The sequence below is a fragment of the Delphinapterus leucas genome, chromosome 14 (genome assembly GCF_059928025.1).
Source record: "Delphinapterus leucas isolate spDelLeu-1000000601 "Yukka" chromosome 14, BTC_Dleu_Yukka2, whole genome shotgun sequence".
NCBI classification, from domain to species: Eukaryota; Metazoa; Chordata; class Mammalia; order Artiodactyla; family Monodontidae; genus Delphinapterus; species Delphinapterus leucas.
Window position 1 is genome coordinate 88,778,108 of NC_143142.1, and position 27,019 is coordinate 88,805,126.

At 58.6% G+C, this 27,019-nt stretch overlaps 1 protein-coding gene across 15 annotated transcripts in view; it reads left to right on the top strand.

Annotated features, from left to right (window-relative positions):
- Positions 1–20,280, top strand: part of ATP9B (ATPase phospholipid transporting 9B) — a 218,903-nt gene extending 198,623 nt beyond the window's left edge. For 3 of the 15 annotated variants that reach the window (XM_089895355.1, XM_022559975.3, XM_089895351.1), the window contains exons 22-29: positions 2,036–2,180; positions 2,366–2,430; positions 2,991–3,146; positions 3,247–3,311; positions 8,729–8,837; positions 16,032–16,089; positions 16,758–16,961; positions 19,132–20,278. In XM_089895355.1, the coding sequence (XP_089751481.1) occupies positions 2,036–2,180; positions 2,366–2,430; positions 2,991–3,146; positions 3,247–3,311; positions 8,729–8,837; positions 16,032–16,089; positions 16,758–16,961; positions 19,132–19,268 (939 nt within the window). In that variant the 3' untranslated portion in view covers positions 19,269–20,278. Of the gene's footprint in view, positions 1–2,035; positions 2,181–2,365; positions 2,431–2,990; positions 3,147–3,246; positions 3,312–3,809; positions 3,973–4,144; positions 4,545–6,116; positions 7,084–8,728; positions 8,838–10,524; positions 16,150–16,684; positions 16,962–17,048; positions 17,438–19,131 lie in introns of those variants that run through there. The other 12 variants (XM_022559977.3, XM_022559982.3, XR_016387667.1 and 9 more) reach the window with 11 other exon arrangements.
- Positions 20,281–27,019: the final 6,739 nt, after the last annotated feature.

The window sequence follows — 27,019 nt, forward strand, 5'->3', positions numbered from 1 at the left end:
CTGCAGCTTTTGCCCGCGGCTCTCTCAGATGTTTCCAGAAGTCTGGGCGGAGCAGCGCAGCCTCTGGTGACCCAGTCAGTGTGGCCACTGAGGCCAGCCTGTCAGGGGCGTGGGGGGGGGGGCGCTGGGGGTTGGACGGGACGTCAGGAGCAGCGGAGACGGTGCGACCTCTGTGGCCACGTGCGTGCAGATGGCGCCGTGTCCGGCTGGCTCTCCCGCCTGCTGCATTGCCGGGGCCGCGCATCCCAATTCTGCGTGGCTGCTTCCGCGGAGCCACCGGGACCGCGGGGCCTGGACAGCGGCAGCGCTCTCACCCGCCCGTGCCCAGGATGTAGGACTTGGAGGGCGCCCCGTGCTCCCCACCGTGCCGTCCCCACAAGCTGACCCCGGGGACGCCCCCAGCCTCGCTGGTGTTCACTGCATGTGTGTTGTTTTATAGGAGCCGCGCAGGCCCCTGGCTGACTGTCCAACTCGCTGGCTGAGCTCTGGCCTCACGTTTGAATTTCTCTGTCTGCACCGCGGCGTCTGCGCAGCTGCCGCGGGCTCCTGAGTTCTGCTCCTGTCCCTCTCGCTGCGTGTGTGGGACCCGGGACCCCTCGCCGGCTCGGCACACCCCCATCCCCGCAGCGCTGTGAACTCACGCTTGGGTCGCCTGTTTCCGTGGTGCCCGTTGCTGCGCGACCTGCCCGCCGGTCTCCCCGGAGCCCACGGTGTCTGGTCCCCCCCGGGCTGGGCCCTCCATCCAGCCACTGAGTCGGTCCAGCACCTGCGGGTCCCAGGCTCCCTGAGCCCCAGCTCCTGCCCAGCGCAGCACCCTCTTGATGGTGCCAAGGAGTGCGGTCCAGTCCCTGTCCACGGATCACACTTCCTTGGTTCTGGGGGACGAAGGATGACTGTCCCCTCCTTCCCAACCCTGGCGGCACTGATCGGGGCCTGAGCCAGCCTTCAAGCCCCCTTTCCTTTCCCTCCTTCTGTCTCTTTGCTCCGCCTCCCGCCCCTCGTCCAGAGGGTGAGGCCGGCCTCTCCAGGGCAGAAGGGCTCCGTTCCCCCCCCGGCCCCCCGCCCCCTGGCTGCGCGTGAGGAGGGGTGAGGGGCCTGGGCCTCGCGTGTTCTCGGCTGGTCCCACCGCCGGCTTCAGGTTGCTCACAGCAGCCGAGCCGCCTGCATGTGGCTGTCTGCTTTACAGCCCAAAGCGTTTTGCAAATTTCCCCTCCGTTCTAGCCCCTCCTTGTAGGTCGATGTCTTTTTTAAAACCTCTCTATAGTTGGGACTTGGGGAGGGAGCAAAAGTAGCTACTTGTGTTAAACACGCTTCTGTGAGTGTGTTTTTATTGAAATCTTTTTGCTGTTTCTGTCCCCCAAATCCACATGTTGTTCCTGGCAGCCAGCCGGCCCCAGGGAAACCGCAGGCTGGAGCGCACATCCCCCGTCCCGCCAGCACCCCAGTCCCGCTCCCCAAAGGCAGCGTCGCTGTTTCTGCTTCTGGGTCCTGCGGTGGTTCCTCCCCTCAGCGGGGATACTGTGTCCGTCTGTTTGCTGCTGAGTACCTGCCGTGAACGCGGGTTTTCGCTCACCACCCAGGTTTTAGGTGGCAGAGGGCCTGGGACTGCGTCTTGACCTCTTCACGCGGGGCACGGGCGCCCACACGGCTCTCCTGCAGGCGGATGTGCTGTTGGTGGTAGTCGGCGCCCCGGGGGCTCAGGACCCTCATTTCTGACTCCTGTCCTTCGTGTGGGGTGATTCTCTGGGTGTCCAGCTCAGCAACGGGACCCCACAGACTTCAGGCAGCTTTGGGGAATTTTTATTTTCCCCACCAAGATGGGGAACTAAGGATCGTCGCTGAGGGTATTGTGTGCTAAAGACCAAAGACCTTTTCAGCCAACCCCGGAAGGCGGTGCTGGCATCCCCTGAAGGCAGATGAGCTTGTCCGGGGCTTCCCTGGAGCCCTCCCCCCAGCCTGCGTGCGGGCTCCGTTCATCCGTCCTCCGTCCATCTGTCCGTGCCCTGAAGCCCGGCCTCGCTTCTGCCGCCCCCAGGTCTGCCTGAAGTACTACGAGCACGAGTTCGTGGAGCTGGCCTGCCAGTGCCCGGCCGTGGTCTGCTGCCGCTGCGGGCCCACGCAGAAGGCCCACATCGTCAAGCTGCTACAGCAGCACACGGGCAGACGCACGTGCGCCATCGGTGAGCGTGGGCGTCCGGGGAGCCGGGGTCCTGAAATGAAACGCGCGGGGACGTGTGCCCGTCTCCCTCCTGCCCACCCGGTGGATTCCCCCGTCTTCCTGGGTGTTGAAACCCCGTCTGCCGGTTGGCGAGGAAAGCCGGCCCCTCGCAGGTTCCCACTTCACGTCCGCGTTCCGTGCTTCCAGGTGACGGAGGGAACGACGTGAGCATGATCCAGGCAGCGGACTGCGGGATCGGGATCGAGGGGAAGGTGCGTCTGTCCCTTGTCCCCGCCAGGCCCCTGGTCAGCCCCCTCACACGCGTGGCCGGGGGCTGGGGGGAGGCGGACCCACGCGCTGAGGGAGCAGCTCCATGAGGGCACGTAGAGGACAGGCACGTCCTGCCGGGACTCGGGCACCTTCCTGGTCCCCGAGCTGTGCGGGGCTGCACCTGGGCCGCTCCTCGGATCCCCGCAACCCTCTCTCAGCTCCACACACACGGCCCGCGCTCGGATGTCCGGGTCTCCCAGCCGGTCGGGAGCTGTGGTCTGCCTCCTGTGCTCACGTGAAAACACCCAGAGAGACCTGGACACAGGCTGGATCCCGGGCCCCTCTGCTTCGTGAATCAGGCCACAGTGCTGAACCCGCAGCCGCTCGGCGGGGTGGCAGGTTCAGAGAACTGTCTTGAAGATGCCCCGGTCCCTGCTTAGTTTCTGTGACACCGTCGGTGCCAGGCCGGGTCCTCCCAGGGTGCTGGCGGGCGGCTTCCGGGGCGGGGCCCGCGCTGTGCCCCTGTCCGGCCCTTAGCCCGGCCCCTCTGCCTTGGTCGCAGGAGGGCCGGCAGGCCTCGCTGGCGGCCGACTTCTCCGTCTCGCAGTTCAAGCACATCGGCCGCCTGCTCGTGGTGCACGGGCGCAGCAGCTACAAGCGGTCGGCGGCACTCAGCCAATTTGTCATGCACCGCGGCCTCATCATCTCCACGATGCAGGTGCGGCGTCCGGAGGGGCCGTGCGGGGGCGCCTGGTGCCTTGCGGCCTGCGCGCACATCGGCCAACCGTGAGTAACGGGCGCTGCTCTCCTCCCTCCAGGCCGTGTTTTCCTCCGTCTTCTACTTCGCGTCCGTCCCTCTGTACCAGGGATTTCTCATGGTGGGGTAAGTGGGCCCATCACGCACAGACATGGCAGCGGCACGTCGGGAGGGCTTGTAGCCCGGGAACACGTGCAGGGGTTTGCTTGCGTGGCTCCCACACACTCAGCCTGAGGACGAATCGACTGGTGTGCGGAGCCACGAAGTGGGGCACCCAGAGGCAGCACGTGTCCGCTTATCCCTCCTACGACCCTGCTGTTACGGTTCTCATGGAATTTCTGTTTACGTGGGGCAGCGCACCTGGGTCGGGAACTGTGTCGGAGCCGGGACTTTCTCCAGCCCTCGGCGGCGGCATGGTGGGGTGGGGGGTGGGGGGTGACTGGGTCACTCCCAGGCTGGGGAGCCCCTTCCTGAAGCCTGCGCCCTCCTGGCTGGACACGGTTAATCCTGATGGCGGCGTGAAGTTGGCAGCAGAGACCTCGAGAACGGGTGGTGCTGGCACGGGACCTCACATTCCGGGACAGACTCCGTCAGGCCTCCCGCAGTAACGAAGCTCATCCTCAGGGCGCCCGCCCGGCAGCTGGGAAGCCCGTCCGCAGAGCGGCGGCCCGGGGCCCGTGGCGAAGGCTGTGCTCGTTGCGCTGCCAGGGCTACAAAGCGGGAGGCCTGTGTCAGACAAGAGTAGACCGGAGTTTCCTCCCCTCACCCTTCGTGACCGCGCCAGCAGGTAAAGTCAGCGTGGCGGCCGCTGTGCAATGAACAACCCGCGCGGCTTCTCTCCTCTGCGAAGCCCCTCAGCCGCGGGGCCGGGCCCCTCCACCGCGTGGTGAGGGCGACGGTGGTTAGCACACGTGTCCCGGCGCCGTCCTGAGCGCCGTCCTGTCCCCCCGCATCCCTAGGACACGGGTCTCCCGGCCTCAGCGTCTTCCCAGGTCGGCGGAGGACAAGCCAGCGGGTTATCGCACCCCGTGGAGCCCGGTTCAAGGGCACGGTTACATGCGTGTCGCCTGGCGGCTCCCCGAACCCCGAGAATCCCGGGGATTTCAGCGAGAGGCATCGGGGGCATCAGGGGCGCAACGTGGGCTGATTTCAGGGTGAAGCTGTGCGGGCGAGGTCCCGTCGCGAGTGACGGGGCCCCCTCAGCCTCCCGTCCTATGTCCTGGCCTCCTCCCCCCGGGCCAAGGGCGTCCGCTGCCTCCGCACACCCGTGTCTCCAGAGTGGACGTCAGAGCGAACTGGGGACCTGGTGGGACCAGCTCTGGGGGTGTCTGGGGGCGCAGGGCAGGCGGGAGGGGCGGCGGGAGGCTGGCGAGGGGTGGGCCGAGCCTGGGGTGTGGGCGCAGGAGAGCTTTCCAGGAAGAGGGAGCCCTGGGGCGGGTGCTTGTGCCCCGAAGAGGACGCTGAGCTCGGCAGCGGGGGGCCGGGGCAGTGGCGGGGGTGTGAGGTGAAGGTGCCGCTCTCCTGCCACGTGGACGCATCCCTGAACGCCCGGCTTGCCGCCCAGGAGCCGCAGGGGCTGGATCCCGGTCCCCCTCGCCCCGGGTCTCCATCGTTTCTCCCCTCCTCCCCTGGCTCCTGTGTGGCTTGAGCTGTTGAACAGTTTAGGTTCTTGTGGAAATTAGAGCCTATCCTTCCCCATGGAACTCATGCGGACCCTGCCCAGGTCCCTGGAGGCCGAGGGGAAGCACTGCCCCTCCCCCGTCCCCAGGCCCAGGTCAGGATAAAGGCTTCACTGCGACTGGCTGTGGGGCTGGGCCTTGCGCCTGTTCAGGCAGCCTGCCCTTAATCGCAGCAGGAGTTCCTAGAGTCCTTCAAAGAGAGGGAAAAGCCTAAAGGTACAGAAAGCTACAAATTTTTTTACATCTTCCCGTTGCTTGCTTAAGCCTTTGCAATAATTATCACATTAATTCCTCTGAACAGCACAGAATTTGCAGTAATGCTGGTTATGCCTTGAGTTCGTCCGGTGCATTTCTTCCTTGGAGGCCAAAGAAAAAGCATAACCATTCTCACTTTCCATTTTTCTAAGTATGGATTTGAAAGTTTAAAAGGAAATTTTAAGGGGCAGAGGTGATTACTCCTTAGATAAGAACTGCCTGAGTTCATGGAATTACAACCCTAGGCCTGATTTCGTTTCCCGTGTGCAGCCTGAGCCCTGTCAGCATAAGCACGCATTATTTTTAAAGCTCCTATTTATTATCAGACTTCACTGAAAGTTTTATTTAAAGTTTCTCTGCATGTCCATCACTTAAACGAGGCACCTGTAATTCTCTGAAGCATTAGTTCCTTGGATTTGGCAGGAATGGAGGGAGATGCTTCTAAGTTAAGCTTCTTCAAAAATAAATAATAAAATAGTTTTGCCCTCACCTAGAAAACAAATATAAAGAACTGGGCGGGAAGCAATGTGGTGTTTTTATCAAATAAAATCTAACCAGACCAAACTACTGACCTTCCATGATGGAATAACTGGCTCTAGAAACTACAGGACAGTTGATAGAATTCCGTTCCACCTATGTACGGTTTTTATCCGAGTTCATTTCATTAGCTTTCTAGGGATTGGTGACCCAGGTGAGGCCCACCCGCACTGCTGGTTACTTCACGGAAGGAAGCTCGTGCCGAGGCCGCCCCGGTTCCCCCTGGAGCCCACCAGGCGGCACCTGGCCCACTCCCCTCACTTAGCCTTCGGTTGCGTCTGCCCACATACCTGAGGTCCTGGGAGGGGCTGTGCCCTACCTCCACACGCCTCCCTCGGCAGGTCCTCTGGGGAAGCACCGTGCATCCTGGCCCCACTTAGCGTTCACGGGCGTCAGCACATCCAGGGTTCTGTGAGACCCGCTCCACATGGTCGAGCCAAACCCCTCCTGTGCCCGACAGCTGCCGATGTCCCGTGTTCAGGCAGCATCCTTGGAGACACGCAGGTCTGCTCTAGCTGAGGTGTCCCTCTCGTGATGGCCACAGCTCCCAGAAGGCACCCCCGGGCCATCACAGGTATGCATCCTCGCAGGGGATTTCAGTGGGGAGCCTGAGGATGCACGTGGGAAAACTACCAGATGCCGTCTTCACAGGGTGCCAGGAGGGCACGTGACATCTGAGGAAGAGTCCTGAGCTGCAAGCAGGAGCCTGGGCGAGTGATTGAGGAGGTGGGCTCGCAGCCCGTCACCGAGGGGCACCACGGAGCGACAGGAAATGCCCTGTCCTCCCAGCCCACGCGACTGGAAGACAGGGTGAGGTACAGGGAAAAGCTGTTTTCGGACTGTGGACACCAGGCAGCAGGCACTGAGGCCGGAGACAAGGGAAGCTGGCAGAATTCACAGCTGGAAATCCCTGGAACCTTGGGGGTAAAGATTCCTTAGGCACAAAATGCGTGAACTGTCACAGGAGAAATTGACAAGATGGACTTCATCAAAATTAAGTCTTCGCTCCTCTAAAGACAATATTAATCAAATGAAAAGGCAGGCTGGGAACCAGTCTTTTCAGTACCTATATCTGATAAGAGCTCTGTACCCAGAATGTTCCATGATCTCCAAACAACTCAATCTTTTAAGAAAAGGCTAAAGATTTGAACGTACATCACAAAAGAAGATGTAAGAATAGCCAGTAAGCACACGAAAATATATTAACATCATTAGTTACAGGAAATGGAAATTTTAACCCCACCTAGAGGCCAAGTTAAGACAGACCGCGCCAAGTGTCAGCAGGAAGCTGGGGCTCCCGGGACTTACAGCTCCTGGCCGGAGTGCACAATGGTGAAACGAGCCCGGAAGACAAGTTGGTCGGTTTTTCATACGATTAAGCATATGGCCCAGCAACCCTCCCCTCCGAAGCCTGCTCCTCCTTTATTTGCGGTGAGATCCACCGCGCCATGTCTCTACCACCCCGGGGGGTCGGGCGGGGTGGGGGGAGCCAGAGAAGCAGCAGACGCCAGGTCCCTGCGGCCCGCGGCCCAGCCTGGGGGCTGATGGGGGGATGGGGGTCTGCGCTGGGACCCTGGAGGAAGCCACCCAGTCACATGCTGGAAACTGCCCTCAGCAGAATCAGCTGATAAAAGGGGTGGTGATGATGTTTGTGATTTGGTTGTAAAGCTGGAGGAGTTTCTGGCACAATAACAAGGGTTCTTATCGACTGTCTTTAAGAAAATAGAGGCTCCTCGGACCTGCGCTGTGACACTCGTGAATCCCTGTGCAGGAGGGTCACCGGGCCGGGCGCATGTGCAGCTTGGTCCTCGTGCGTCGGCTGGCTCCGGGGGATGTGGGCCGGGTTCTGCCTGGGTTCCTTGGCCCTTTCAGACCCCTGAGTCCTAAGGGGACTAACAACAGCAATTAGAGATTTAGAGGAAAGTAAAGAGCATGTACTTGTTGACCTGATGCAGAAGTTAGAGGTTGAACCTGTAGGTAGAGAATCGAGCCATCAAAGTGCAGGCTGACACTGGACAGCGGACGGGAGACTTGAGCAGGGGACTCGGGGACGGCAGACGGGCCCGTGACGAGGCGGTCAGTGTCATCAACCACCAGGAAATGCATATTTTAACCACAGTGAGCTGCCCCTCCACGCCTGTCAGAATGGCTGAAACACCTGTGACAGCAGCAAATTATGGCGAGGATTCAGCACCCGGATCCCTCATGCGTGCTGGCAGGGATGTGAACTGGTGCAGCCGCCCTGGAAGGCAGCTTGGCAGTCTCTTATAAAACTAAACATGCAGCCGCCCTATGACCCAGTGCCTGAGCTTGTGGACATAGGATCCCAGGTGGCACCCGTGTCTCAAATAAGTGCAACTTACTTTTACAAAAAACCTGGGCAGTGGATGTTTATAGCAGCTTTATTTGTAATAACCAGACACTGGGAATGACCCAGATGCACTTCAGAGAATGCCCGGGGTGCAGAGCTGCTCTGTCCACAACCACGAACGCTCCTCAGCCACCAGAGGACGGCCTGTCGTATGGCCACACCTGGGTGACCCTCCAGGGACTGGGGCTGAACGAGAAGCCGAGCCCCAGGCTCACCTGCTGTGTGGTGCGTGCGTGTCACCTTGAAGTGACAAAAGTTATAAGATGGAGGACAGTTGCCAGGGGTTCAGAGGGGCTGGGAGAGAAGCAGGCTTCAGGGGGCCCTGGTGGGCTTGGGTGCTGCGTCTGGACCATGTCAGTGTCGGCGTCCCGCTGGAGATCGGCTGCAGTTTTGGAGATGCTCCCTCTGGGGAAAGCTGGTTGAAGGTCCCCGTGGTCTCTGTGTTACTTCTGGTAACTGTGCTCACCTCTGCAGTGATCTCAAAATAAAAGCTTTAATTAAAAATGGATCCTGCTGCCTGTCCGCATTTGTGGCTTGTAGACCTTGCTCCTGTACTGTGGGTAAGTATTCAGTTTTAGAACAAGTCGTGCTTGGTTGCCAACTTGTTTTTGTCTGCTTAGGGTTTGACCTTTGGCCTCTGGTTCAGAGGTGTGCTCCTGGTGGTGCCGGCTCCCCCGTGTAACCTCCCTGCTCTCCTCCAGGTATGCGACGGTCTACACCATGTTCCCTGTCTTCTCCCTGGTGCTGGACCAAGACGTGAAGCCCGAGATGGCAATGCTGTACCCAGAGCTGTACAAAGACCTCACCAAGGTGCGGCCTCAGTTAGGCATCAAAGGGGAAAACGGCGTTTGCTCGAATGTTTGCAGTGCAGCTCTGATATCACGCGTCGAATTATAATTGCGAAGGGTGCTCATAACCGTTTGTGGAGCTTCTGTGGATTTAGAACCGTGGCTGAGGGCTCCCTCTTTCTGGGTGAAGGGTGCTTTGAGCGGGGGCTCCCGGTCAGCACTGCGCAGTGGGTGGGGCCGGCTCCCGGCCCACCTGGAGCGGCCCGGCGTTCGAGCCGGTAGGAACCTGGAGCCCTGGGCGGAGCGCCTCTGAATGCCCACATCTCCTCCGGCCATGGGCTTCAGAATTTTGTCTGAAAGGGATCTGCAGTATGTTTCCGTCCCTGAGACCCGCGTGCTGTTGTCACGGTGACGCTACTGAGGTAGAAGTCCACTTCCCCGTGCTGCGCAGGCTTCATTCACGCAGCCCAGAACTGCTCTGGGACAGTTAAACATTCCTGAAAGAAGTTTTAAATTTATCATGTTTTTTTATGAAAACATATCTCTGTAGCATAGAAAACATGCTCCACTGGGTGGAAGATATGCCCAGCTCCCCACACACAAACCCTGGTGACCTCAGAACCTTCCAACACTGACTGACATATATACACTAATATGTATAAAATAGATAACTAGTAAGAACCTGCTGTATAAAAAATAATTTAATTTAATTTAAAAAAAAAAGAACCTTCCAACACTGAGAACAAAGTCCACGGACCCCCAATTAAATTTAGGTTTACAGTTGACAACCTGAAGTTACCGACTGATTTTTAAAGCTGTAGCCGAATGTTGTAACGGAGAAAGAATCAGATCAGGCATTAACAGGTAGACTCGCCCAGCTAACCTCTAACCAGTCCCAGTGGTGTTGGGTAAGTCACGTAAATCTTTGGATTTGATGGTGTTATTGTAAGAATTTGATGAGATTAAGATTTTTTTAAATTTTATTTTATTTTATTTATTTTGGCTGTGTTGGGTCTTCGTTGCTGTGCACGGGCTTTCTCTAGTTGCAGCGAGTGGGAGCTCCTCTTCATTGCTGCACATGGGCTTCTCATTGCGGTGGCTTCTCTTGTTGTGGAGCATGGGCTCTAGGCGCATGGGCTTCAGCAGTTGTGGCACGTGGGATCAGCAGTTGTGGCACATGGGCTCAGTAGTTGTGGCTTGTGGGCTCTGGAGCACAGGCTCAGTAGTTGTGGTGCACGGGCTTAGTTGCTCCGCGGCATGTGGGATCTTCCCAGACCAGGATTGAACCCGTATCCCCTGCCTTGGCAGGTGGATGCTTGACCACTGCGCCATCAGGGAAATCTGAGATCAAGACTTTTTAAATCCATTGAAAAAAATAGAAAATGCCTGTATTACTTCTATAATCAGGGCAAAAATAAAGCTAGCTCAACAGTATAGTATAAAATAAGATAAAATAGCAAACATTATATTTCATAATATATTTTGTTTGATAATAAGATATAGATGTGAGACATATATAAAGCATTATTATCATGATAAAAATATCATTGTGAATATTACAAGTAGAAGAAAAACTTTTTGGTTTAATATCCAAGATGGTGAAACCATCATCATTCAGTGAATCAGAATAGGCTCAAAGATCCAAAAACTACAGGAGGCTGTTGCGAATAATTATAATTTTAGTAGATTGTGTGTTTCCTTATTTCCAGTGGCTCCAGAAATGTTTCCCTAAATGCCGCCTCACAGATATGAAGGGGAAACCAGCTTTTTATGAACATCAGTGGAGGGGCTCGGTGGATGCTCAGGGTTAAGGTCACTGCAGGTGAGGCCAGGTGACGCTGCCAGATCGTCAAGGTGGGAGGACTTCCTAGCAGGACTTCAGTGTCCCCACCAGTGAGGGGACACGCCGCTTTCACTGTTGCCCACCAGAACCTTCTTTGTGGGTTGCCACGTTACTCTAGTGATAAAAGCAGGCTCCCGGGGTCACAGGTGTCCGGCGCTGAGTCCCAGCTCCCCTCTGACTGTAGCCGCGAGGTGGTGAATCCACACCATTAGCTGATACATTTGAACTTGAGGGGATGTTAGGAAACCACATCCAATTCCAACTAAGTTGGGTCTCGTTAAGGGTGCTGGCTTTCCATTCTTGTTAGGGTGGCCAACAGTTAGAATATTTCAATATCCTAGAGTCAGGACCGCATTCCTAATCTTTTTGACAAGAGTTCAGTCACTTATTTTCTCTAGACTCCTTTTCTTCAAGATCCAGAATCTGTACTTTTTGTCTTTAAAGTATATATTTCTTTAAAAATTGCATACACTCGAAATGCTTTGAAAATAAAGTAGCACTAAGGCACTCGGCCAGTTAACTTGATAAGAAGTGAGTATTTTTCTTATTGAAGCGAGAGAAACATTCTGAAGCTTTACACTGCTTCTGAGCCCAGCACTTTGCACCTGCTGGGGACAGGCAGTCTGTCCGAGTCCATCACTGTGGGCGGCACGGTTGAGGGTCCCGTGCCGGGCACTTGTAAAGACCTAGAAGGCTCTGCTCCTGGTCCCCACAAGCCTTCAGTTGGGAAAAGAAAACATGAATTCGGGGTAAATTAAATGATGGTTGGACAGTAGCAGAAAACAAGCCACGGGCTGGAATGTAAGTTACTGTCCAACAGGTGATTTATCTTGTAAATTCTGAGCAGAAATCTCAGGTCACAGTAAATTCATTAAATACCACAAAGGTAATCAAGGGGAGCAGCGTGCACATCCCTTGTAAAACAGAAAGGAAAGAACTCTACTTCGAAATAAAATATCCTGGTTTTATACTTATTTCATAGCCAGTCTTTTTTTTTTTTTTTTTTTTTTTTGCGGTACACGGGCCTCTCACTGCTGTGGCCTCTCCCGTTGCGGAGCGCAGGCTCCGGACGCGCAGGCTCAGCGGCCATGGCTCACGGGCCCAGCCGCTCCACGGCACGTGGGATCTTCCCGGACCGGGGCACGAACCCGCGTCCCCTGCATCGGCAGGTGGACTCTCAACCACTGCGCCACCAGGGAAGCCCCATAGCCAGTCTTTTTATGCTAAGAGTATAAATGCTCCAAGCATCACCAATCTGACTTAGGGTTCTAACGAGATTAGGCGATCCTGGATGTAAACATTTGTTCTCTGCTGTGTCTCCAGGGCCTAAATCTGGACACAGTGTCTGTTCCGTAATTGGTGAATGAACGAGGGAAGGAATGAATCAGTTAAACAAAGAGGCAACATTTCCTTCCCCTTCCTAAAGCCACATAGTTCTCATTCCTTACAGAAAAGGATATATTTGTAACGATGTTTGGGTCACGTTCTGCTTTGAGCTATTAAGCTTTACTCGTGGTGAGTGCAGTCACTTCTGATTTTCTGGTGCTGCCAGTTAGAGGGGAAACATGTACTCATCCCTCTCCTAACCCTACAGATGACCTTTTTTGTCCTGAATGGTCTGTGGCCTCTTATGAAAAACCACCTGAGCCTGAGCCCTGGGGTCAGGACTTAGGTGACCCGTGGTCAGCTGAGCCAGCCTGTGTGCTCCTGAGATAGTTCAGTCTCGCAGCTGTGAGCTCAGTTACCGAGTCATAGTGTTATATTCGTGATAAATTAAACTACTCACTACAGAGACGCCTGAGTTAAGGTTGTACTGACTGTCAAGACATCATAGGTGAGGTACAGTCCTTCCTAAAAGCCCTTGAAACCATTAGACGTTGAACTATTAGGACTACGTCACTGTTTTCATTTTCTGTTGAATAGTCTGAAAATGGTTTTAGCTTTTGAAATGTGTATTTGTATCCTTGTATAATTTTAAAAATAATAGTGACAAGGAAAGGACATTCAGGGTATAGAAATTAAAAAGGAAGAAATAAAAATATCTGTTTGCAGATGCCAGAATCGTCTATGTAGAAAATCCCAAATAATCCACAAAAAAACCCTCCTAGACTGGTAAGTTTAGTAAGGTTGCAGGATACAAGGAAAAAATATTTTTAATTATTTCTAATTCTGTATAGTAGCAATGAACAATTGAGATCTGAAAATAATTTTAAACACTGTTTATAACAGCATAAAAAAGTGAAATACTTTGGTATAACTAACAAAATACGTGCAGGATCTCCATGCTGAAAATTGTACAACTGGCTGAAAGAAATCCTAGAAAGGAATAAATGAATGTTCGTGGATTGGAAGTATCAGTGTTGTTGAATATTGACAGCTGATTCTAAAGTTTATATGGAAAAGCAGAGGCGCTAGAATTACCAAAACAAATTTGAAAAAGAAGAACAAAGTTGGAAGACTCCCAGTACCAGGTTTTTATCACTGGCAAAGGATAGACACACAGGTTAGTGGGGTAGAACAGAGAGCCCAGAACTACAGCCACGCATGTCAGCCGGTCTTTGACCAATGTGAAGGGAAATCCAGTGGAGGACGGTCGTCTTCTCAACAGACAGTGTCAGGAGAGCTGGTCACCCTTGATCCACACCTCAGGTCTTACACAGAAATTCACTCACAGTGGGTCATAGACCTAAATGTAAAATGTAAAACTACAGACCTTCTAGGAGAAAGTACAGAAGGAAATGTGCATGACCTGCGTTAGGCAAAGAGCTTTTAGATATGAGGTCATAAAGGAAAAAATTGATAAATTGGACTTTATCATAATTACAGACTTTTTTTCTGTGAATGACACTGTTAAGAAAATGGAAAACAAACCACAGACTGGTAGAAAATATTTGCAAATTACACTTTTGATAAAGGACTTGTATCCAGCATATATAAAGAGCTGTCAAAACTCAAAAAGAAAACAACCCAAGTTTTTAAATGGGCAAAAGACCTGAATTGACACCACACCAAAGATGATGATGTACAGACGGAAACTAATCACTTTTATGAAAAAACGCTCAACATCATTTTTCATTGGGGAATTGCAAATTAAAATCAGATACCACCGCAATCTGTTAGAATGGCAAAAATGTAAAACCGACACCACCAAATGCTGGCAGGGATGCTCAGCCGTTCTGGTGGGAATGCAGGCTGGTGCAGCTGCCCTGGAAGACAGCTTGGCAGTTTCCCCGTAAAGGTAAACATACACTTACCACGTGACTCAGCAATCCTACTCGTAGGTGTTTACTCAAGAGAAGTGAAGAGGTACGTTCACACAAAATCACGTGCAGAAAAGTTGATGGTGGCTTTGTCGTAATTACCAAAAACTGAAACGACCGGCTACCCTTCCCCCCGTGAGGGTGCAGCCGCACAGTGGGATCGTGTCCGTGACCGGAGAAAACCCGTCCGTTCAGCAATGCAGACGACTCTCAGATGCATTTTGCTGCACAGAAGAAGCCAGGCTCAAGAAGTGAGTGTGACCCCAGTGATCTGCCGCTCTGGGAAATGCACAGCTTTAGGGAAAGAGGACAGATGGGCGGCCACCCGAGGTTTGGGGTGGGAGGGCGTGACTGGAAGGGGGCAGCGCGGGAGCTTTGGGGTGAGGGACTCTTCTGTCGCACTGTGGTGGGTGGAGACTGGACCTCTGCCAGCACAGAACCGTCCACCCAGGAGCTGGCATGTAGACTGGGACAAAGGGCTCCAACCGCAGGACACATGAGCCACAGAACCACAGCGGGGGTTGCTGCCCTAAGAAGCCTCGGGGAGAGCGTCCATGAGTGCCTGCGGAGGGGGCTGGAGACAGACAGAGCCGCCGCCGGAGACAGGGCTCCCGCCACGGAACGCGGCATCGCAGGGCCCCTGCACTCGGCGAGTCGGCGGCGGCGTGTCTGCTGCAGGTACAGAGGCAGGATGGGGTCTGGTGCAGGTACAGACAGAGGCAGGAAGGAGGACCTGTGTGCACACATGCCAGGGTCTGTCCCCGAGCGCGGCTGTTTTCTTCCTTTAAAAAACAATATTGCGTGGGGCTTCCCTGGTGGCGCAGTGGTTGAGAGTCTGCCTGCCGATGCGGGGGATGCGGGTTCGTGCCCCGGTCCGGGAAGATCCCACATGCCGCAGAGCGGCTGGGCCCGTGAGCCATGGCCGCTGAGCCTGCGCGTCCGGAGCCTGTGCTCCGCAGCGGGAGAGGCCACAATGGTGAGAGGCCTGCGTACCACAAAAAAAAAAAAAAAAAAAAATTGCCTTTTAACAAATGATGACATGTTTGAAGGTTGCTCTCCACTCACACGCAGTGAGGCCTCGGGCTCAGCCAGGACGTTCTCAGGTGGCCCCTCGGGACCAAGCTGCTGCAACCGCCTCTTTCAAAGGTGTCCGTGGACGCCGGGTGGACGGGATTCAGCCTCTGGGTGTCCTTGTGCTGGCGCCTGCCCCCGTCCTGTGTACGGTTTGTTCTTCCCTCGTGCCGTTTAGCATCACGTGCCGCCTCTTCCTGGCGGGGATGCCCCGCACCCCAGCAGAGCCTTGGTCTCCTCCGTCAGGCCTGGCTGCAGCGCGGCCTTCGGGAAGTCTCCAGCTGCGGTGCTTCTCTATCCATAAACGGAAACGACGTCTGTGGGCTGTGCCGGCGGGCGGGAGACGCAGGGGACGAGCGTGAGGGTCTGTGAGTCCCGCGCTGTGGCCTTGCCGGGCTTCGTCCCGACACCCTCATCCACAGGCCTCGGGGACGTGCGCTGCCTCGGCCAGCCCTTGGCAGGAACGGGCTGGGCGGCGACTTGTGACCCCACCTCCTTCTCGGACAGAAGCGTCTTCGGGAGTGTGGTCAGACAGACGCAGGCTGAGTTTTCAAGGTGAAGCTTGCTGAGCCAGAAACCCTTGTTTGTGCTGGGCTTGTTGATGTGGCATCTTTTCCAGAGAGGGCCTCGGGGCCTAACTTCTGACTTCAGGTGTGATAGACCTGTCCTTTGTCACGCAAGGAAACTAAGAGGTAGATATAGGAAGATTTGTTCCCAAGAAGTAAAGAAGAAATGAAGGGAAATTGTTTTTACTATGCAGAATAGTGCGTTTCAATGTTTGTTTTATACACGTCGACTCCTGGGTCACTAGGAAGCCCGGGAATGGAGAGCCGTGGCTTAAGGTCACCAGAGGTCAAACAGGAGACCACTCACCCCTTTACCATAAGCTGAGCGGGGCGGGCGGCCCGGGGGCACGGGAGGAGGACGGTGGCTGGATCAGTGCATGGGTTGGGCTGGGGGCCTGGGGTCTTGACAAGTCACACAGCTACTTGAAGACGTGTGTTGTGCTCTGTTAACTAAGCTGCTCCACTGTCTACCCTAGGGAAGATCTTTATCCTGTAAGACCTTCCTCGTCTGGGTTTTAATCAGTATTTACCAAGGTAAGATGGACCCGCCTTCTCCTGCACTGAAGCTTTTTTGTTTTCTATGGGCAATATTGTTTTCACCTCCCAGTTAAGTTCCAAAAGCTTCACATTTCATCAGCAGTTGAATATTGCTTTCAGTTTATCTTGTGAATCGATACCCCAGCAGCTGGTCCCGCAGGCCTCTTCACAACGCAGTGGGGGTTGGCATTTTTACTGGTGCAGGTCACCTAAAAACTGACCTGTTTTTAAATAAAAGACAATCCAGAAAAATTTAATCAGCACTTACCACGCTGCCTACGCCCCACAATGGCTTTCTTTCTTGGCATGATAGCCGGACTTCGAGAAATATGAATTAGGAAGTCCGAAGTCACCAGCTGCCCCCCGCTTGGTGTCCCAGACAAATGGGAACCTGTGGGAGTGGTTAGCAGACGGCCCTGGAAGGCGGCAGCCAGCGTGCAGTTGCTAACCGGCGTGCAGGCACGGCTCCCCCCCGACACTCTGCCAGAGTCCACATCTCACTTTGCCCCGGTCCAGAGTTTACACGGATCACTGGGTACAGGTGTGCACAGCCCGTGTCTGTCAGTGTCAGCGGCTCTCGCCCCTCATACAGTAACGGAGCTGCCGACCCGAGTAGGAAGGTCGTCGCGTCCAAAGCCACACCGCCCACCCTGGCTGTTTTCCAGGCGGCATCCTCATGTTCGGGGCCCTGGTGCTTTTCGAGTCCGAGTTTGTGCACGTGGTGGCCATCTCCTTCACGGCCCTCGTCCTCACGGAGCTTCTGATGGTGGCCCTGACCGTCCGGACGTGGCACTGGCTGATGGCGGTCGCTGAGCTGCTCAGCCTTGGCTGCTACGTGGCCTCGCTCGCTTTTCTAAATCAATATTTTGGTAAGTTGCTTTAGACTTCTTTTCTGAATAGCTGTCTCTTACTGGTTTTTAAACGTTTTCTTTGTTGCTTCTAATACGTTATCTTAGATTGCAGATCGTAATAAAACCCACATCAGACAGCTTCACAACACAGAGCTTATTTCTGTGGAAAGATTAAACCCCTTGCAACAATACGTGAAGTCGTGCCGAGTTCTCCCCACAAGAGCTGTATTGTTTGTCCCTTTTCCTGACGGAGGCCGCTGAGGCTGCAGGGAAGAGGGCTTCCAGGATGGGGCCTGGCGCCGCCCGCCCTCCTCCCCCGGAGCCACGGGGCCCAGCTGCCTCGGTCCCGAGTGGCGTCAGAACCTGCAGGCGGCACGTGGCCCAGGTCGCTGCGCCCCTGCCCCCTTCTCGCCCGCCCCCGTGACCAGCAGGGCCCTGAGGAGGGGGACTGCTTGCTGGGTGTGAGCGCTGGCTGGAGTGGGAGGGAGGGTGGGTCTGGGGGGGAGGGGGGGTCACCCGACGTGGCCCTGGGGGAGGGTTGAGCCGCTCTGGGTGCGTTCGCACGGCCGTCCCCGGTCCCTCTCCAAGACTCCCCGCTTCCCGTCCACGGCCGGCGCACTGATCTCGCCTCACCTGACGTGCCTCGTCAAACCCAGCTCTTCACTCGCCACCGTCGGAAAGATGAGAGCCTCATATTTCTGTGAAGTGGAGGAGAGCAACAGACCATCAAGTTATTTTTGGTGAAAAGTGATGGTAACATCACTTTTCACGTATTGTGAAAACATCTCCATTCTTCACAGCAGAACTATAAATGACAAAATGAATGTTTAGGCAAGTTTCAACAGCGAGAATTTATGAATTTTGTGCCTCTTCCATAAGTTTAACGTATTATAGATGGTAGAAAAGTAAAAAGAATTCCATCATAAAAGCAGAAGTTGGTTGAATTCCCATCCAAGTATCTACTCAATGGTGAGTACGTACATAGGAAAACTGTTACAGATTCGTGTTTTTGCATTAAAAGAAACATTCACCAAAAACATAGCCGTGGCACATAAGAAGTGGTTATTTTCAAATTACAATATCTTGGTTACTCTGTTTTGAGAATAGACGTTTGCTTTCCTGTGTGAACGCGAATTGACACTCTTGGACGGAGCGGTGTTGGCTTCTTCTCGGGCGTTGCCCTGGGCCCGCAGCTCCTTCTCCCAGCACGTGTGCACAGAGCACAAAGCAGAAGCTACAGCTGGGACACCAGCAGCAGGGCTGCCTGGGGACCCGTGTGAAGCAGGCACAGGCAGGGTGTCTCGTGGAGCCTTCTCTGGTCGTTGACGCTCCCACATCCCTCAGGACTGCAGAAACTTAGCAGAACGCCGTCACTCCAGAGGCTCGACGATAAAGAGCCCCGCCTCCCCTCTTCGTGGCGTGTGCTGTGGGCTCCTCCCGCCTGGCGACAGTGCAGGAGGCCCTGGGCCCCATCGGGGTTCTGCGGCTCATAAGAGGGGACGGTGCTGGGCGTCCTGCGTCCCCCGATGAGCACCCGTGTCCGTCAGGCGACCGTGCGTCGTCCCCGCAACATTTTGCTGTGAATTTTTAGTGATTGGACCCCTGGAAAACACTTCCCGGGTTTTCTACAATGTGCTTAAACACAGCCTGGGACCCCGTGTGCCCTGCACACAGACCCGGGGTTTCCCTGCCCTTTTCTGGGCCTCAGCGGCCATGAGCCTACCAGGCTGCTTCGTCCCACTTCCGACGACAGTCTCCAGGGATGGCTGTCCTAGGATCGGCCGCCCGTCGGGTTCTCACACGGCTCTTCACCCGCAAGGATTAGAACAGCCGTTAACCCTGGAAACACCACCCTGTGGTGGCAGGACCGAGGGGCACGGGAGGTGGGCTCATGGGGACAGCTCTGCCAGCGGCCTCAAGGCCCCGACGCCCAGGGTCGCCTGTCCTCAGGACGCCGAAGATGAGCCCGGACGGTCTGAGCCGGCCCCAGGCTGCCTCTGGACCGAGCCCACGGGCCGTGCAGCGCCTGTCCTGCGCAGCTGGTGCTTTGTGTCTCCTGTTAGAGGAGCCCCTGCCCGTGGCGTGCAGGGAAAGCAGTGCTGTAACCCAGACCCCGAGGCTCCACGAGGCCCGCCTTTGCGGCGCCCTGGGCGCCTCTGACACCCGTTCCCGGATTTCTCTCCCACAGATGTTCCCTTCATCATGACCGTGACCTTCGTGTGGAAAGTGTCAGCGATCACAGTGGTCAGCTGTCTTCCTCTCTACGTCCTGAAGTACTTGAAGCGGAAGCTGTCCCCTCCCAGCTACTCCAAGCTCTCCTCCTAGTGCCACGCACCTGCCACGGAAGGTTCCGGCACCTTCGGGCCCGTTTCCGTGATGCAGGGTGCGCGGCGGCGGCTGCCGAGAGAGGGCGTGAGGCAGGAAGGGCCCGGGAGGTGGCCAGGGTGGGGCTCTGCAGACAGTCGCGCCGAATCCGTGCTGCGGCCGGATTTCCTTTCCTTCCCTTTTTATTGTTTCTCCAAGTTTAATTTCCATGTCGAACCAGCTTGACTTTCTGTTGAAAATGTGGCCTAATGATTTCACTGCTACTGTAAAGCATCCATCTTTGTCTGCTGTTCTGAGAACTGAAATGAAAGGCCACTTAATGTTCGGCAGTTTCCTAACATTCAAATTCTTTCTTTGATGTTACAATATGGAAAGCCTCCCCGCTTAACCAGAATAAAGTCTCGATGCTGTAAAGGCCCGTGTCTGTGCCGCTCCCTCCCCGCCTGCCCCTCCCGCGGGCCACGCTGGTCCCAGTGGCGCCCACGGCAGCCACGTGGCGCAGGGTGGGGCATTTGCCCGTAAGTCCACGGCAGCAACTCAGGTACGTCCCGAGGCTCTGCTGTTAGTCAAGCCCGTTTCTGAGTTCCCATCCTTTCGACGTTTGTGAAATCACGCAACTGCACACCTCGTTGGCGCCTGGCTCCGGCCGCCTGGGCCCCCCCGGCTGTGGGCGCAGCGCCTCGCTGATGCTGGGCTGGAAAAACGCTTCCCTGAACAGCCGAGTTCGTTTGTTCAAGGGGCACTTCTGAGCGGGCAGCGGCTTCACCGCTGGGAGCTGCCCGGGGTCTGAGCGGTGTGCCGGGACCCTCGGTGTGCCCAAGGCCCCCAGGGCTGGGTCCCAGGGGAGGAGGGGTGATGCCCAGAGCTGCTCAGACTGTCCCACCAGCACCTCCCAGGTGGCCGGTCCTCCCCTGCCCACCGGGCGTCGCTGTTTCAGCTCCTCGCAGAGCTGCTGGTTTGCGGGGATCTGGGGCCAAGGGAGGAGCTTATGCTCAGGACCCAAGGGGGACCTGGGGGAGGCCGGAGGGGCTGAAAGGGGACAGGCGAGGCAGGCTTACGGGCTGTGCCAGCCACGTGCCCTGAGAAACCCTGGACGTCTCACCAGCGGTTGGGCGCTCACCCACGAGGCCTGACGGGGTCAGGTGGACGGGCTCCCCGCCTTGGAGCGGCCAGGAGGGGGCGCCTGGGGGTGGAAGGGGCTGGAAGGCCCTCGTGCAGAGCGAGCACAGCCGCGGCCGTGAGGGAAGGGGTGACAGGACGCAGGCGACCAGGACGGGGGGGCTGTTTGCAGGCCGGTAGGTGCGCCCTTCAGAGGATGCGCAGCCGACGCAGCAGCGGGCGGGCGGGCGTTCTCCCTGAGAGCCCAGGTCCGGTCTGTAGTTTGACTGTAGCTGCGTGTGGGGACCGCTGGTGACGGAGGGAGGGCACACTGGGTGTGAGGAGGGCCCAGTCTCCACCACCGTGTCCCCAAGAGCCTAGACGCCACTGGCCCCCATTACTGTGTGACGTAGACGGATGGGGGGGTCAGATGGACAAGTGGAGGAAGGGTGGGCAGGTGGATGACGAGTGGAGGGGCGGGTGGAGGGATGAGGGGGTGGGTGGGGGGTGAACGGCTCTTCCGCAGCCCCTGGAGGTGGCCCCGTCCTATTCCAGACTCATGACCGTCATCAGTGTCTCTGAGTCAGGGCTGCACTGTGTCCGCCGAGCCTGTGAACTCGCCCGGCGGCGCCACGGGGGACGGGGGTGTGGGCTGCGGAAGTGGCCTCTGCTCCATCCAGCTGGGACGGCCTGCGTTGCCTGCCCGGGCCCCTGCTGGGCCTCCTGCTGTGGGAGGGCTCAGGGACCCCCCCACCAGGGAGTGCACCCCCCGGCCCGTGGGAGGGTGGCCGGAGCTCCCTGCACCTCAAGCCCGTCCCCTGAGCCACGTGGGTGCAGGCGTGTCCCCACGTCCTGTCCGGGGGCCCCTGGGAGCCCTTCCGCTGGGCCCCCTCCCTCGCTCCACCAAGAGGCCCCGGAAAGGCCCCTGTGCTCTGCGGACCAGGGACTTGGGTCAGGGCCTGCTGTCTTGTCACCCCGTCCCACCGGAACCCCAGATGGTCCAAGGGCGGGACCCCGAACAGAGCTGGGGCCCCTCCACCCCCTCAGGCTCCGAGTACCCCAGAACCCACGAGAGGCCCAGCCCGGGTCCTGGGATGGGGTCACCCGCTCGAACCCAGCATCATCCCCCCGGACGCGGCCTCGGTCTGTCCACTCGGCCTACCAGGCCACGCCTTGGGGGGGTCACTGCCCTGGTGACTCGGTGCCCTGGCGCCCCCGGCCTTGACCCATCCCAGGACAGCGCCGGACAGACAATGAGGGATGCGGAGACTGAGGCTTGGGGAGGTTTAAGGGATTCCCCACCTGGCCCATGGCAGCATCCCCACCCTGTGCAGGTAAGGGCTGGGTGGGGACTCCGGGGCCCTCAGGCACAGGGTCAGGCTCTGTTCCCCTGCAGCCACCGCGACCACACCCCCCCCCTTCCTGCACGCGGGCCGCCTGGGGACAACGTGGCCAGAGGACGAGGCTGGCGTGTCCTGGATCCCAGGCACGCCTCGACCTCGGGGAGGGGGAGGGTCCTTCACTGCCACCTGGTCCCCCAGCCAGGTCCCCACAGTCAGGCCAGCAGCCCCAAGCCCCTCAACACAGCCCAGCCCCTCGCTCAGGAAACAATCCTGTGTCCCCCAAACAGGAGGGACCCTGGGGCGCTGCTGGGCGGGTCCACACCTGGACGGGACCTTCCTGCATGTTCTCTCCTGAAAGCTCTTTATCTTGGAATGATTTAGATTCGGGAAGCTGGCTGTCCACGCGAGGAGGACCGTGCTGGGCTCCCCGACTTCCCACTAAATCCTGGTCTGAGCCCTCCGGTCGGGAAGGGTCCTCGTGTCCCTCTCTCCCAGCCGTGGGGAGCTGGGCGGGGAGCCCGCGCCCCGAGCTTCTGGGCAGGGCTGGGACGGGCCCGGGGCACGGCGGGCAGGTCGTATCGGTTTGTGCCCTCAGGAAGGGGGTGCGGTGGCTGCTCCCCTGCAATCCCGCAGTCGCCGGGCACTTTGGGGCCCAGCGGGCCCTGCTCAGCCGAGCTCCGGCCGCCTGGCTGGGCTCCGATAAACAGGAAACGCCTCGGCCACCGCGCCCCGGGGAGCGGCTGTAATTCCTGGAGATTCCAGCAGACGGCGCTGGAAGCTAAGAAATGCCGCCCACGGCCCGCAGGGTCCAGGCTGATGCCTGGGCTCTTAGGCGCCGGGCGTCTCCTTGGGCTGGAACAGCCGAGCCCAGGAAGTGTGATTCCCTGAGGGGCCGGGGTTCGTCGCCTTGAAGAACCTGCCTTCACCCGGGCGTTTGTGTCCACGCGGCGTCCACTCTGCCTGCGTGGGGCCCGGGGTACCTCCTCATAATAAAGACCAGGCGGCACCTCCCTTAGTCCTCCCGGGGAGACCCCGCCAGCGGCCCCGCGGCTCCTGGCCCCGTCCCAGTGGAGGGGGGCTCCTGGTGGGCCCGGAAGGCTCTGGGGCCTTGGGCCTCGGAGACGACGGCTGAGCGGAACCGCGGGGCCCAGGAGGACCGAGGTTTCGTGAAAACAGTCCTCCCTGAGCTGCAGGATTTTCCCAATTTTTAAAACCAGAGAACAGCCCCACTCCACCCCCAGTGCCCTTTTCCAAGGCTCTTCCCGGAACTGGCCGCCTGGGCTCCGCAGCTGCAGCCGCAGCCCGTCCCCGCGCCGCTCTCGTGGTCCCGGGGCCCTCATGGCTCAGGGAGGCCGGGAGGCCGCAGACGCCAGGCCTAGCGCGCGGCAGGGGCAACTTGAGGGCACTTGTGGACGTGGACGGCCCCCGCCTGCCTCTCCCGTCCCCTCTGCCGGCCGCGGGGGCGTGGGAGGGACACCGTGGACGGCTCTGAGCCCCGGGGGACGGGCGTCACGTGGCTGCTGTCGGGACCCCAGGGTCGCAGGAGGCTCCGCCCACCGCGGGCCGCCCCGGGACACGTGGCGGCCAGCGCCCGCATCGGTCATCCATCTGGGCCCCTCCTCGGGCCACCTGGAGCTCCATGTCTGTCCACCTGGCGGGGTGGCCAGTCAGTTCCGGAGGCAGAGCCGGATTCGCGGCCGGAAGGCGCCGGGCTGAGGCCTGGGCAGAACTTTGGACCCTCTGGGCCGAGGAGCAGACACGACCTGCGCAAAGGGTGAAGAAAAGGCCAGAACCGGCAGGGTAGCGGTGCGGGGGATGCCAGGCTACCACTACACAGGGCCCTGCGGGAGGGGCTCCCGGTTCCCGGGCGTGGACGGGCCCCTCGCCCCCCGCGGCCCAGCAGAGCCCCTTCCGTGTTCACTCGACACGACGCCCTCAGCAGAGCCTGAGGGGCCGTCGTCCCAGCCGCGACCCCCAACGTCCTGGGAAGGGGCCCCCAGACAAAGCACCGCCAACCAGGTGGAAGGACGGAGGTTCTCCCCCTCGGTTCTGGAGGCCGGGAGTCGGAGTGAGACGGTGTCCAGGGCCGCCCTCCCTCCCAGGCTCAGGGGCCCCGCCTGCCTCTCCCCGCCTGGCCTGCTGCGCTCCTGGCTGTGGCCGCGGCGCTCCGCCGACCTGTGCCCGCGCCCTCAGCCCCGCCACCCCCTGTGTGTCTGTGTCCAAAGCCCCGGGTTCTCTGACGACGCCGGCCAGTGGGTGGGGCCTCGCTCCGGGACAGCCTCATCGTGACCGAGCCCATCTGCAAAGACTCCTCCCAAGTCCTGCGATCCCCGGTGACCTGCAGGGGGTGCGGGACACCTCAGCAGTGTTGACTCTGAGTGACTTGATATCATTCAAGGGGTCCAGTCTCTTCCTGACCCGAAGGTGCAGAGGAATCGCCAGCCAAGCACTGAGACGGTTTTAATCTGTGATGGAATCAGGTGCCAGGGTGCGGGCTGCGCCCTCGCGGCCACACTGTGCTGGGCACCCAGCCCTGCCACCCGACCCCGAGGAGCTGGATCTTGAGAAAAGTCAGACGCCTGCGTGGCTGAGTGGAGCCCCGGCCTTTAACCTGTTGGCTCCCAGGAGCTGCCGGGGGTTTCTGTAAAGCTGGGGGCTTCTGGGCACAACTGCAGGGGGTACCTACCGTCCACACACAGGTGAGCTGCACTGTGGGACGTCCCCTCAGTCCCGACGTCCTCCCGTCCTGAGTGGCCCTGACTGTCGCTCCGAGGGGAGCAGGGGTCCTCTGGGCGTCTGGAGGCTGTTGCCGTGACGACGATTTTGGGTCTCACCCCAGGACAAGGGGTGCCATCCTTCTTACTGTTTTCCTCAAACAGGAGAGGAAGGCCGCTGCGCCCCCAGACCCACAGCCCGAACTGTGGCGACGTCTCACAGCTCGGCGTGCAGCTTCCTGGCCCATGAGCCTGGGTGAGGCCCCCGCTCCAGCTGGTGAGTTCCACCCTCATCCGAAACGACAGAACAGAGTAACCAGCAAATGTCGCGTTTACCTGCCCGCCCCGGGCCCGGCCTGAGCACCTGCCCTGCGGCAGGTCCCAAGGAGGTCCTGGAGGAGGTCAGCTCGGGACACCGTCGTCACCCTCCAGCCACACGTCTCACTGATGTCCTCGGAGCAGCTCCTGTTTTTCTCTAAGGATCTGTGGTTTTCAGTCCCCGAAGGTCGTGAGGCTGCGTCCCTGTCACGGTGCCGAGGCCACTCGGGAAGAGCCACCAGCTTCCTGACGGAGGTGATGGCCCACAGGTGGTGGGTGCGTCCCACGCGGCCACCAGCTCGAGCTCAGCGCTCCCACTTCCAGGCGCCACTTGGCGGGATGTGAGGCGCTCGTGCCCAGCAGACTGGATGGGCCCCTTGATTCAGGCACCACCGCCCCGATGCCGAGGACCCTGGGAGCCTGGCGGGGGCTCCGGGGGCGAACCTCCCACTCCCCGGCCACCCTGTGTCCTCGGCCCAGCCCTGAGGTCCCACTGCCCGGCCGCTTGGAGCCCGTGCTGACGGCGGGGCTGTGAGGTCCCCAGCTGGCCGTCCCACACCCCGCCACCTCTGGGCGTGAAGCCTGTGGCGGGAGCCTCTCGGCAGGGGTGAGGGGCTCCCCCCGCGACCTGAGGGTGGCCACCTCCTAGCAGCAGGGCGTCCTGGGGGTGCCGGGGACCCCTCCTGCCCACCGCCTGCAACCCCACGTGGGCACACATGCAGGGCTGTGGATTCTGCCCCCCTGAAATCGCTGGAACATTCTGACTGATGCCACCCCACCCCTCAGGAGTTCTCTCTGCTCCCTGACCATCCCCCCAATTTGTGACAAAATGAGAAGAAGCTGAAATGGCAGCAAGAAGGAGGCAGATGACCCGGGCAAGCCGAGCTCCGTGTGCCGTGCGGGTCGGGGTTCGGGCAGTTGGCCGCTGAGCCGGGTCTCCAGGTGCAGGCTGGAGGGGTGGGCCCGGGGGTGGAGCCCACGGGGGGCGGGGCAGGTGACGGGCGCAGGGTTGGGTGGGGGTGCGGGGCGGGGCGGCTGCCCGGTGCCGGGACCCGGGGCCAGGCTCAGGCTGGTTGGATCCAGACGCAGTGCTCGCAGGGTGACAGGCCACCAGGATGCGAGGGACGCCAGGCGTGGCCAGCGTTGCTAACCCTCCCTGGGGGCTCCCCACCCTCCCACCCCAGCACGTGGCCCTAGCGGTCTGCAGGACGTGCTGCCCTCGGCCCAGGGACCCTGCTCCCGGAGCCTCCAGCTCGGGGCACCCACGTGGGTCCTCAGGAGGAAACTGGGGAAGGTGGACGGCGGGTGGACACCCAGCTGGTGAGCTTGGTGGGAACCTGCAGCCATTTCAGTAACCGTATCCCCCAGGCTGGTGGGTGAGCCACTCAGCCGCAGACCCCTCGCCCAGGACACCGGGGCCATCGAGGGCCCCTGTCACACTGCCCAGTAGGGGCAACCAAGGCCCAGCCCACCCGGCAGCCTGGTGCCCAGTGTGACCAGATCAGGAGGACACCCTGTGAGGACCACAGCTGAGAGCATGGCTACGTTCATCATTAAAGAGCAGTGATGGGGGCTTCCTTGGCGGCGCAGTGGTTAGGAATCCGCCTGCCAACGCAGGGGACACGGGTTCGAGCCCTGGTCTGGGAGGATCCCACATGCCGCGGAGCAACTAAGCCTGTGCGCCACAACTGCTAAGCCCGTGAACCACAACTGCTGAGCCTGTGCTTTACAGCCTGCAAGCCGCAACTACTGAAGCCTGCACGCCTAGAGCCTGTGAGCCACAACTACTGAGCCTGCGCACCTAGAGCCCATGCTCTGCAACAAGAGAAGCCACCGCAATGAGAAGCCCGTGCACCACAACAAAGAGTAGCCCCTGTTCACCACAACTAGAGAAAAGCCCACGCGCAGCAACAGAGACCCAACGCAGCCAAAAATAAAAATAATATAAATAAATTGAAAAAAAATAAAACGATGACGAGGCAGGGACAGGGACAGGGAGACAGAGGGGGGCCCAGCCACAGAGCCACTCCTGACGGGGACGAGAGAACCCCCGGGTTACTTCTTCGCTCCCCCAGGCCCAGAGCCCGCGAGGCTGTGGCCATGCCCTTTGTCCTTGGGCTCCAGAGGCCTTGGTTCTCCACCTGCACTGGGACGGGCGCTGTGTCTTCTTTGGAGCACCTCCAGCCTGGAGCTGACTGCACCCCAGGTGCCAGGCCTGGAGGCCCCCCGCCACCCTCCCCGCTGCCCCAGGCCCTGCCGAGGTCCGGCCACCAGCCTG